Here is a 12,927-nt window from a genome sequence, read left to right as displayed (position 1 = left end):
AAATGTTTTTTTGAGTTTTGCAAATCATTGCATTCTGTTCTCATGTAGTTTTTGACACGGTATCCATACTTTTTTTTTTTTTTTTTTCTCTTGTGAATTTTCATTAGAAGTTCTATATTTTTACTATTGAGTGGTGTCAAAATGAGGTGGAAACAAACACATTAGCTCTATTTTTTTTAACTTAAATTGAGTCAGTTTATTAGCGTTTTCAGAAAATGTGAACAATTTATTTTACTGTCTAAATGTATGCGTTGTTAATAATTCACATCCCTTTTTATTCCAGGAAGACCATTGCAGTTTACACTAATAGCGTGTGATGTGAAAGGCAAGGAGGATAAATCTGGACCAGAAAACTTACTGGTGGAACCTTGGACAGGAGATGGTGTGTGCAGCGTTTTACATGTGAATGTTGCTCTAAAACTAATCTTAAACCTAAATCTAAGAAATGATCTGTCTGCTGATCAGTTTTAAAATGACCACTTTAGTAAACCAGTGCTTTTACATAGGTGGTAGAAGCCCATTGTTATTTGAGAATTGGAATTTTGAATCGTATCTTTTAGTTAGATTTTGACCCTTTTAAAGACACTAACTTTTTTTTGTTAATCCAAAACTGGCTAATATTTCCATTAGGCCCCTTTCACACTGGGGCGGTTTTCAGGCCTTACAGCGCTAAAAATAGCGCCTGTGTAGCGCCTGAATAAACCGGCCCCTTTCACTCCAGTGTGAAAGCCAGAGGGCTTTCACACTGGAGCGGTGCGCTAGCAGGACAGTGAAAAAAGTCATGCTAGCCGCATCTTTGGATCGGTGAAGGAGCGGTGTATTGACCGTTCCTAAACCGCTCCTACCCATTGAAATCAATGGGACAGCGCGGTAATACCGCCGGCAAAGCGCCGCTGCAGTGGCGATTTGCGGGCGGTTTTAACCCTTTTTCGGCCGCTAGCGGGGGTTAAAACCACCCAGCTAGCGCCCGCAAACCGCCGCTAAAATGACGGTAAAGCGCCGCTAAAAATAGCGGCGCTTTACCGCTGACGCCCGCACCGCCCCAGTGTGAAAGGGGCCTTAATCTTTTGCTTTATTCTTTCTTCATTAGTTAAAGCAGAGAAGTGGTGTAGTGTTTATTAAATGTTTCCTGAATGAGGACAATTTACCTTTAAATGATCCACTAATTTTGTGGTTCCCAAAAAAAAAAAAATTGATTTAGCCAAATTTGACTGTGGTGGTGTTTTGAAGCCTTAAGTGAGCCAAGAACCATAAAAACTGATGGTATTCCTGTTTGGGGTCCTATGTCATAATACCTTTTGGCCTAGACAGATGAAAAAAATAGATCGCACTATTTTCTAAAGTATATTGTGCATTCAAAGGAGATGGTTAACAGCATTCTGATTGTCTGTCCAAATATGTATTCTATTGCTTAAAGGCTTTCTGACAGAAACTGGAAAAACCAGAGCAAGCATAATCCTTTCTTCAGGCACTGAGTCAGCCTTCCAGGTTACACAGATGAGGATTAGGGTAAGTGTACCTTTTGACATTAACTGTACAGAAACCTAAAGGCATAAAAATAACTTAATAAAACTGGAGCAGACAGTTTGCTGTGCATAGTAGCCAATGTGTCTTCTTTCTTCAGCTTGTTCAGTTAAGCTTTGAAAATTTAAAGCTAGAAACTGATTGGTCACCATGCACAGCTGCTCCAGATTCCACCTGCCCCAGTCGTTTAATCCCCCCCAATCAGCTGATTATTAAAGTTTTAGTAATTTTCACCGAAAAAAAAATCAAAAAGGTATGTGTAAACAAAAGCTATTAAATCCCTTCCTCCTCCCACTGTCAAAACGGCCTCAGCAGGCAAATCACTGATAAGTATAAAGGCGTTCACATATACCTTTTACATAGCACATTGGAAAAAAAGTTAAATTGCATGTTGCCAATGTCTAGAGCTCAACAAAAAGTTGTAGTTTATTCTTTTACTGCTCAAGTGCTGATATAATAACAGTGTGCCTCCATATTCTGTATTTGGGGATGCAATGGTCAACACCTAAGCCAACATTTCGTAATCATTAAAACGATAATCTTTCAATTTCACTTGTGGTCTGTCATGCCAAAACATTTACTTGCCTGCTTAAATGGTGTCCTTTATGGTTGTCTTTTTCTTTTGTGGTCGTTTACTGTATTTTGCACAGTTCCATGGGACTCTCTCATACAGTACCATATTTTGCTTCTTCAAGATATATTTGAGGATCCCATCTAAAGTAAACTTACATGTGTTGCTCTCAAAGCAAGGATAACATTTTCATAATCATTACGCAACACGGAATTTTAGTCTATAGAAAGCCCTCTCATAACCCCTCCTACTGTGTTCAAGCCTCTGCTTTTTTTGCTAGTGTGCCTAGGAAAGTGAACGTGGTGTTTATAGTCTGAGAAAAGCAAACCAACATTTTTCTGTGTATCCTGTGCTCTTGAGCAGGTCCGTGCTAGGGTAATGGGTTAGCAGGCTTTGGCCAATGAACTCCTATCCCTCCCAAGCTTAACCACTTGTCTACTGGGACAGTTGTTCATCTTTTGAACACATGTTAAAATTAGCTTTTTTTATTTAGAATTTACTGTAACCCCACCACCACTAAAGTTTTTTTCCTGAAAGCAGAGATGGTTTTGCAGTTTTATATGTATACGATATTTGCACAGTTTTATCAAACGCATATTTTCAAGAAAAAATACACTAAAATGAATTTTTCTGCAAACACAATATTATACCCACTTTTTCTGTCTGGCTCGCGCTCTGTCTGGCTCGCGAGATGTGCCTCTGTGTAAATCCAAGAAGTGAACAGGCAGCAGCTTCAGCTGCCCACGGGTAAAATGGATGCAGCCAAACTCAGTGGAGGGAGATTGTGGTTGGAAGGAAGCTTTAGAATGGCAAAAATGTTTTTATTGCAAATTATGTGAGCAGACTGCATTTCCTCTTTAAGCCCATATATCTGTAGTGTTTACTTGTCTCTCTCCAAAGCTTTAAGTTCTGTTTCTCTCTGGTGCTTGTTCCTGTTATCAACATGAGAAGTTTTCCAACACAAGAGATAACATGAGCTTAACATTTTGTGTTGGGGAGAGAGAGAAGCTCAGAGCTTGTCTATTCAGAATACAGCTCTGCATGTTCCTTGGTTCCTCTACCTATGTGGAAGGGAGACGTCTTTTCCCTTCAATCAGCTCTCACACAGTGTCTCTGAGCTGTTAACTATAGTTTTCTACTTCCTTCTCTGTACTATTCACAGATGCATAAGGCTTTCCACGTTGAAGGGTTGTAGGGAAGAGAAGATTGGTTAAACAAGTAAAACCTATGTTGGAGGATTTGTTCTATCTCTGTGTACCACCTGAGACTATTCACTTCACTGGGTATATGTGAGTGTTTGCAACCTCTTTAACAGTCCCTCTCGGGAATGGCCCTGTTTTCAGGCACCCTGTGAATAGGTAGTTAGAAGTCCTCTTCAAGGCATTGATCTTTTAGGCTGGTCCTGATATGTAACCTGCCCAATGTCTGTCTGGTCCAATGACATGGCTCAGCAGGGACCTTGGCTTCTTTCTGACAAATGTCTGTATTTTATTAGCTGGAGATTCTACCCCTTAGCCTAATTTGCTAATTTGCTAATTGGTTGATGGGTTAGCTGATATGCTCCACCAATATCCAGAGTGACTCGGCTTTTGATGCACATGCAAAGTATCCTTTGGCTCAAGAGTTGGTATTTGAAACTTCTTTGCAAAAAGCACCTCATTAGGATGTCTTTTTGGGGGATTGCTTGGGTACCTACATCCAGGAAGTCACAGGAGGTAAAAGTACCCTCTTATCCAAGAAGCAGGCAAACGTTTCTGCAGGTAAGGCTTCACTTTCTTAGAAGACCAGTTCCTTTTGTTTCTTCCAGGCCTCTGGGTCCAAGCCTAGCTCACACATGTTTCATAACACCTGGACCTCCAAACCCAAGTCTGGGAACAAGCCCACTTCTCAATGAGGGAGTGTCCCCACTTGTCTGAGGGAAAGGGGGAGAGCACTTGTCCTTCACAGCCATCAGGGCTCAGGAAATTTCAGATTTCCGGGTCCAGAATGTCGGATTCAGGGGTTACAAGCTAGAGTTTTGGTCTCTGCCTCCACAGGGGGAGGACACTCTGGTTCACCCACTGAGACCATTTTTTCTACAGTTTATAGGGTTACATGAGACACATTGCGTGAAGTTCAGACACCAGTCACTAGATTGCTCCCATAGCTCATTTTTTTCAGTTACGTTTTTTTCTGCCTCAACCTTGCTTCATGCTGTCAAACTTGCTGTCCTCCCCCCACAAAAGTAGGTTGATCTTTGCATTGCTCTCCATGAACTCCTTTTGTGGGTAGTCATTGGTTCTGTCCCAACATTTGCCTCATTCTGGATCAGAAGATTCTCAACAGGTTCCTTTTGGGTCTCAATAATTTTGTATGGAATCTGCCAGGCCAGTCATCGTTTCTCTTCAGTTACTATACTACTATTCAAATACTATTTGTATTTTTCTGTGAACGTGCATCATTACCAGTTTGTTGCCCTCCCCTTTTGGCCTGTCCACAGCACATTGGTTCTTCGTCAAAATGTAAGCTGTTGGCGCCGGCACTGTCAGATGTTTTTTCACCTTAATGCATAGAATGCATTAAGGTGAAAACTTTTTTACCTTTACAACCCTTTTAAGTCTCTAGACGTAATCTGGATCTGATTGTGGAAGCATCCCAGTCAATGGTCTTCTCTCACCATACCAAGCAGACTCAATCTCTTGATCGTCTCATTTACCTTCCCAACAAAACCAGGCTTGCCCTAGTGTGGTGAATATCCAGTCCTCGGCAGCGGCCTACATAAATAATCAGGGAGGCACCAAAAGTCACACAGCTCAAAGTGATGTGAACCCCATGGCAGGCTGACTATGAAAAAAATAAAATAAGTTTCAGCTAGCGGGTGGATGTTCATGCCTCTTCAGGTACTGGTTTCAGGAATAAGGTGCTTTAGGTTGCTCTGAGCTTTCTAGCCCTCTGCCTATTTTGTTACTTGGGCCTGTTGGTGTTTGCTATGTTATCCTCTCCTCAGTTGCATTGCAATTGGACATCCCATTATTTAATATTAAGATCCTGTGTCCAATGTACAATTTAAAAAATAGGATTTTTTTACTTGTAAAATCTTCTTCTTTTTGAAGTTCATTACAGAACACGAGTCTCTCACCTCTTCTCCTTATTGCTGGGAGTGGGATGGGATATGCTAGGGCTTCCTTTACAGCTTTGTTTGCCAGTGTCTAATCACCTTAAGGTAGCTGTATAGCACATGGTCTAAGACTAAGTACCGGAGTACTGTAACCTACTCAAAGAAAAACATTTTACAACTTGCAACATTTTACTACATAATAAAAAATGTGAAAATGTTAATCTGGCAGTTTACCTAAAATTGATTTTATGGATTTACACGTATGTTGGCTATACATCTGTGAATGCCAGCAGCAAAATCTGTGCACCCAAGTCTCAAGCTCCAACCACTTGCTCCTGCCTTTTACAAAGCTGTGGCACTCTTTTTGCTTCCTTTCACTTCTTTTTTTTTTTTTTTTTTTTTTTTTTTTTTTACATTACAGAGTGTGCAATGCAAGGAGTGGCACATTTGTGGAACCTTGCAGTAGTGGTGGCAAGTGGTATAATGTGAGGCTGAATCCACACTGTTCTGTTTGCATTGAAGTATGCAATGAGGGATAATGAGCACACATGGGTGTGAATGGGACCAGAATGGGATTCCTTCATGTAATGCTTTTTTATGCAGAAAACTGTATTACTCATTGAAAACAAGCAAGTATGAATGGTCCATTAGTGGAAGTTTGCGCTGTCAAGGTTCTAGATATACAAAAGTTGGTACTGGATGATTCAGCACAATGTCTCCTATAGGCTTTAACATTGCTGCTGATAAATTAAGTTTATTTTTCAGAAACCTGTTAATTCAAGTGCTAGTTAATATAGCATTTTTAAGCATGGTCTAAACATAACATTTACTTTGTATTTTATTTATACTTTATTTTTAAGGTCCGAAGAGGTGCCATTGGTGCCAGATGTGGTTTGGTGTTTGCTTACAATTGCCCGGAAAAGTTTCATGCTGAACAGCATTTTAAAAGATTTGAACATTTTGACACGTGGAAATTACCTGAATTTAAACAGTTTGTGAAAGAGAGGTAAGGACTTGATCATTTCTTTTTTTTTTAAACAAAATTTTATTACCATGTATAAGGGCTTGACAAATTTGGTTTGATTTTAGGAGCCAGCTAAAAAAAGTTAGGTGCTAACCAATAAATCTTACGGGTGGAAAATATTGCATTTTTGAATATTTAAAAAACAAAAAAAACCAGTGGCATGTAAACGTGGCAAAATGGACATATTTAAACGTCTGTTACGATCTGTCAAGTTAAATCGTTCAGGAGAGGTTTCAAAACGTCCCGTGTACATTAAGCCTAAATAGTTTTAGGACTAAAGATTATATAAAACCCCCAAACATCATATATTTTCTGAAAATGGACATCCTAGAGAATTTTTTTTTATGTCTCACAATATTACCGCAAAGGTGCGGTAAAAAAACATTAAAAAGTTGGTTTTAGGGGGCACAAAATTACCCAATATTTGGTCAAATTTAAAAGTGGAGGTCGCACCGGGTAAATATGCGCAACATGTCAAACCTTAACCACTTCAATACAGGGCATTTTCACCCCCTTCCTGCCCAGACTAGTTTTCTGCTTTCAGTGCTGTTACTTTGACAATTGTACAGCCATGCAACACTGTCCCCACAAATAAAGCAATTTTTTTTTGGTGGTATATGATCACCTCTGCTGTTATTTTTTGCGCTATAAACAAAGAGCGACTATTTTGGAAAAAAATATATTTTTAACTTTTTGCTATAATAAATATGCCATTAAGACGGCTACAGAGTGGACGCTAACTGCCGGGAGGCCGTCCCTGGACGTCCTCCTGTTTACTTCCCCTCTGCGCGCGGGCGCGCATTGGGGAATTTCTGTGCTGGCCGTGTCCCCCGGACACAGCCAATCACAGCACCCGTTTACAGCGCGATCGGCGTGTCCAATGAGAGATGATCTCATATGTAAACATATGAGATCATCTCTCAGCGCTGCTCTCCCTCCTCACGCAGACAGCGTGTGAGAAGGGAGAGATCAACGGCTGCAACGGCCGTGAGTTAAAAAAAGTAAAAAAAAGTGCCATCCTCGCCCAGTGCCACCTGTCGGTGCCACGTATAAGTGCCACCTGTCATCTGTGCCACGTATAAGTGCCACGTATCATCGGTGCCACGTATAAGTGCCACGTGTCATTGTCCTGGTGCTCCAGGGCCTTCAAAAGTGTAATAGGTAGTCAACAAGTTAGATGTGTAATTTATGCTCCTAGAACACGTGATGGCCCTCCCTGCATGTTGGGTCTCTCTATGTGGCCAGGCTGTGAAAAAGTCCCACATGTGTGGTATCATAATACTCAGGAGGAGTAGCAGAATTTATTTTGGGGCGTCATTTGTGGTATACTCATGCTATGTGAGAGAAATAACCTATTACATTGACAATTTTGTGGAAAAAATAAAAAATCTTAATTTGAAAAGAATTGTGGGAAAAATGACAACATCAAACAACTCACCATGCCGCTTACTAAATACCTTGGAATGTCTACTTTCCAAAAAGGGGTCATTTGGGGGGTATTTGTACTTTCCTGGCTTGTTCGGGTCACAAGAAATGAGACAGACCACCAGTACATCAGATGTGATCAATTTTGTGCGATTCGCACCACAGCTTGTAGACTCTGTAACTTTCACAAAGACAAAATAATATCCACTAATTTGGGTTATTTTTACCAAAGATATGTAGCAGTATAAATTGTGGCCAAAATTTATGAAGAAAAATAATTTGCATAATTTTGTCACAGAAACAAAGAAATATGCGTTTTTTTTCAAAATTTTCGCTTTTTTTCATTTATAGCGCAAAAAATAAAAACCCCAGAGGTGATCAAATACCACCAAAAGAAAGCTCTATTTGTGGGGAAAAAAAGGACAAAAAAATAATTTGGGTACAGTGTTGCATGGCTGAGTAATTGTCATTCAAATTGTGAGAGCACGAAAGCTGAAAATTGGTCTGGGCAGGAGGGGGTTTAAGTGCCCAGTAGGCAAGTGGTTAAAAAAAAAAAATCCTGTTTAGGTCGATGTGTATTCTGCTACATATTTTTGGTAACAAAATTCCAATAAGCGTGTATTGATTGGTTAAAAATAGGGGATATGTTTATGGCATTTTTATTATTTTTATACTAGTAATGGCGGGGATCTGCGATTTATCATGACTGCGATATTGCGGCGGACACTCCGGGCACTTTTGACAGGATTTTGGGACCATTCACATTTATACAGCCATCGGAGCTATAAAAACACACTGATTACTGTGTAAATGTGACTGGCAGGGAAGGGGTTAACACTAGGGGGTGAGGAAGGAGTTAAATTCCTAGGGAGTGATTCTAACTGTAGGGGGGAGTGTTCCTCTGTACTGGGAACACATCATCGGTCTCCTTTCCTCTGACAGGACGTGGATCTGTGTGTTTATGGTCCTGCTGTGTTGACGGCAATCGTGGGTGCCTGACGGACATTGCAGCCGTCGGGCATGCGTATCGGGTGCCGAGTGAATTAACGCTCTCTAGCCTGACCTGTGACGTGCACCGCCTATCAGTCATAGGACATACTTGACACTGCGTGTAGTACCGCCACTCTAGCATCCCTTTTTGATACCTGTAAAATTAAAAGTCCCAGTTTGACATGAATGCCGTGTGTGTGTGTGTGTGTGTGTGTGTGTAATAAATATATATACATGCATTTTCCCTCCAGTCTATTGGCCTCCAGCTTCTGTGGGTTAAGATGCTGACCTTCCCTGCACAGAGCTCTTAGAGTGATTTGTAAACATATTATTTTTTTTGTAAACAAAACTTGTCATACTTAAACTATCTTACTGACATGTATAAATGGTGTACTGAGCTGTATACGTGCTGCACTGTATTTTCTTATATGTAAACAAGGGATGCATTCTGCATGCAGGCCAACTAATTGTCTAATGAACTACTTGATTATGATATCATAAAAAAAAAAGTTGATTTTGAAAATAGTTGACACCTATTTTCATAATTGATTATGTTGATTACCTTATATACTCGAGTAAAAGCAACGTTTTTCAGCCCATTCTTTAGGCTGAAACACCCCCCCCCCCCCCCCCCCCCGGCTTACACGCGAGTGAGGGGGCCCATCTGCAGCTGTGTACCTTTGATCACTAAAACATCAGATGTCTCCGTTGTGTTATGCAGTCTGTTTGGCGGCTCTCTATTGTAATAAAGCCCCGCCGCCTCCTCTTCCATGATATAGGAACACTGGGAAACTATCAGTGTTCTGCCTATCACGGACGAGGAGGAGACGGGGCTTTGTTACAATGGACATCTGCTGAACTGACTGCATAACACAGCGGGAGACACCCGCTGTTTTAGTAATGAAAGATACAGCTGCAGATGGGCATTGTTTACCCAGTAGCTGCTGCATTTTCCCACCCTATGCTTATACTCGAGTCAATACATTTTCTAAGTTTTTTGTGGTAAAATTAGATGCCTTGGCTTAAATTCGGGTCGGCCTATACGAGTATATACGGTGGTTGTTTTCAACCCTAGCTGGTATGCCTCTTGATAGAAATATTACAGATTGGTGGCTTGTGTAAAACTTGTCAATCTTACCTTAAAGCGGGGTTCCACCCTAAAGTGGAACTTCCGCTGATCGGAACCCTCCCCCCCTCCGGTGTCGCAATTGGCACCTTTCAGGGGGAGGGGGGTGGAGATACCTGTCAAAGACAGGTATTTACACCCACTTCCGGGCATAGACTCCCGTGTGAGTCTATGCCTCTTCCTGTCCTGCCGCGCTGTCTGCTGGGACACACACACGGGTCCCAGAGACAGCGCGGACAATTCCTATTGCGCTGCGCGACTCGCGCACGCGCAGTAGGGAACCGGGAAGTGAAGCCTATTCGCTTCACTTCCTGATTCCCTCACCTAGAATGGTGGCGGCAGCAGCCGAGAGCCGATCGATCGGCCTCGGCTGCCGGCATCGCTGGACCCCGGGACAGGTGAGTGTCCATTTATTAAAAGTCAGCAGCTGTAGTATTTATAGCTGCTGGCTTTTAATATTTTTTTTGTAGGTGGAATCCCTCTTTAACAATAGGGCAGATGGAAAGGGAGGGGGGAAATGTTTGCCTACAGGAATGCTGGGATTCACCTTCAGAGTGGTCCTATTTGCTCAATTTCACTTCAGTACTTTACAAGAAATTCTTAATGTGGACAAATTCAGGTTTCTCTGGGCAGGATGATCCAGTTACATCATCGAATAAAGGGGTGTCTGTCATGGTTGCTTCTGTTCTCCATATCTTCGCAGAGCAGGTTTTTCTTACCTTACATGGGAGAGTTGCCAAGTCAGACTCTCAGGCTTCACACTGATGCAGCTGTGTGGGTCCCAGCGGAGGGTTCGTTGCATACCTCTAAACCGATTGAGGTGCGAATCCAGTCTGAATTTGCACCTAAAACAGAGCCAAAGATGCACAGAACCCTTTTCTAATGTGGACCGCGGCCATCCTGGGGCTTTGTGAACTGGCTCCATTGACAGCCGGTCACAGTCTTCTGTCATACAAACTAGAAGCGGGGAAACGCATCCAGTTTGCACAAGTGTGAACCCAGCCTTAAGCCTCGTACACACAATCGGATTTTCGTCAGGGGATTGTTTGATGACAGACTGTTGGCCTAAAATCCGACCGTTAGTAGGCTCCATCAGACAATTGTCAAACTTTCCGCCAACAAATGTTGGATGGCAGGCTAGTATATTTTCGGCGGACACATATCGTGTATACACAAGTCCAGTGCAAGTACAAATGCGCATGCTCTGAATCATTGCTCACCAAACATGACATTAGCAGAAGGTGCCCAAAGGGTGGCGCTCAAGAGCTGACATTCCATGTAGTAAGTCACAGCGTTTGTGTTTGTTGGCCGATAATTGTGTGCCCTTAGTATGCAAGACAAGTTCCTGGCACGCACCCTTTGGGCAAAAGTCTGCCGCTCGATTGGCCAAATATCCAATCGTGTGTACGAGGCTTTAGTCTAAAGAAAAATTGAAGCTTCCTAGAGTTATGAACAGTATACATCAAACATCAGAAGTGTTGGGATGGGGGTAGTCTACCCCATCCTGAGTGGAGTTTTATGTTCCATCAACTTCCGTCGATCTATAGCTTAATGAATATATTGTTGCCTTCCCTGTGTCTAGCACCTGTTCAATGGCGAGGGCCATCAGGATTTACTCTTCAGGCACTGCTTCTTTTAGACAGATAAAAGAGGTACTTCGGCTTCCAGATCCGCTATTTCTAAGTGGTTTTGAGAAGTTATTGTGTAGGCCTATGGATTGTTAGATAAAATCCTTTTCTTGTTTAAAGCCAACTCCACTAGGGCAGTGATTGTTTCTTGCTCTTTTCATCATTAGGCCTCTGTCTCAGATCTGTAAGTTTGTAACCTGGTCTTCTGTACATGCATTCTCTAAATTCAATAAGTTTGATGTGTCTGTTTGGAAGGCTTTGCAATCAGCTATGTATAAAACAGGTTGGTTTGGGACAAGGATTATCCCAGGAGAGCAAAAAATAGGAGAAGATCGACCACGCCCTTAAGGTACAAAAAAGGCTTGGCGCTGCACTTATCTATTCTCAGTGGTGTGATTTAACAGTTCACTGCTACCACATGCATCAGTCAGACCTCCACATCAGGAGTAGCGGATAGGTAGAATAACTGAAAAAAGATAGCGAAAGGCTGCACAACAGGGCTCTCAACTGCTCCAGTCGCTGAATACTGAAGGGGTTTACAGTCTCTGTAATGGAGATACTCTCCATTTAGTTGGTCATATGGCTGCTCTGTAGCGGCTGTAAGCTGAACACCATGGAGGCAGCAGCAGCCAACGGTTCTATGGCAGCTTGAAGCTGAGCTCCGTAAACGGCAATAGCTGGTGATTCTGCTCTCCAATAGATGCTCCGGAAAGTAATTCCTGGAGGTGAATGATCACATAGACGTCTGGAACGCAATGCTCAGTTGGTATGCGGAAGTTGACAGCATCCAACGGTGCCAAAGGTGTTATTGATCACAGGGGAAAACCCCTCACATTTCTGGATTGGGGGACATGCTAAAGCATACTATCGGGCCCTGCATAGGCTACGTTGACATGTTTCGTGCACTTCCTCAGAACGTTTTGACATAGGCTGAGGTCTTACTTAAATAGGTGACAATGTTCAATCAGATCAACCGATGCCAAATAGCTGTATGATGCCATCTTGTGGCCACATTAAATACTGCAGTCCTTAAGGAACGTGCCACTTGTATACTGTTTAGAACCAATTTTTGAAAAACAAAGCAAAAGAAAACATTGAATAGAGAAATACACCATTTACATAAATTTCCTAATTTCATTCATTTTTGATCAAAAACAGAAACACAATAATTATAACTCTTAAATCACACCACTGAGTCTGGTCAGTATACTGGATCAGCTCAAGTTTGCAGGATTTTTTCCATACATTAAAGGGCCCTATATACATGCAGTGATATATGACCCCAATGTACCCAGTACACGATATGCAACATCATAAATTCCAGCTAAGTGGAAAATTAATGTGTTTAAGTGTTTGATGCAATTCGATGACCCACAGTGGTCCAGTCTTCACTTTTATATGGATATGGGATATACTGACTGACTCTTCTGTGTTAAGATTTTCTCAGTTGTGGACATATGCAATATTAGGTCATTGGTACTATGAATATTTATCCACCCAGATATCATCAGACCCCATATTCCATTCAGCATTTATAGCAGC

The 12,927-nt window shown here is 41.8% G+C and overlaps 1 protein-coding gene across 3 annotated transcripts in view; it reads left to right on the top strand.

Annotated features, from left to right (window-relative positions):
- The window catches only part of ZZEF1 (zinc finger ZZ-type and EF-hand domain containing 1), a 424,884-nt gene that overhangs the window by 96,930 nt on the left and 315,027 nt on the right, over positions 1-12,927 (top strand). For all 3 annotated transcript variants that reach the window (XM_077482353.1, XM_077482352.1, XM_077482354.1), the window contains 3 exons: positions 284-382; positions 1,418-1,509; positions 6,053-6,198. In XM_077482353.1, the coding sequence (XP_077338479.1) occupies positions 284-382; positions 1,418-1,509; positions 6,053-6,198 (337 nt within the window). The remainder of the gene's footprint in view (positions 1-283; positions 383-1,417; positions 1,510-6,052; positions 6,199-12,927) is intronic.

Source organism: Lithobates pipiens, unplaced genomic scaffold, assembly GCF_037356315.1.
Source record: "Lithobates pipiens isolate NorthernLeopardFrog02 unplaced genomic scaffold, aLitPip1_a1.2 Scaffold_16, whole genome shotgun sequence".
NCBI lineage: Eukaryota > Metazoa > Chordata > Amphibia > Anura > Ranidae > Lithobates > Lithobates pipiens.
The sequence above is the reverse complement of the archived record's forward strand: the minus strand, read 5'-3'. Positions and strand labels throughout refer to the sequence as shown.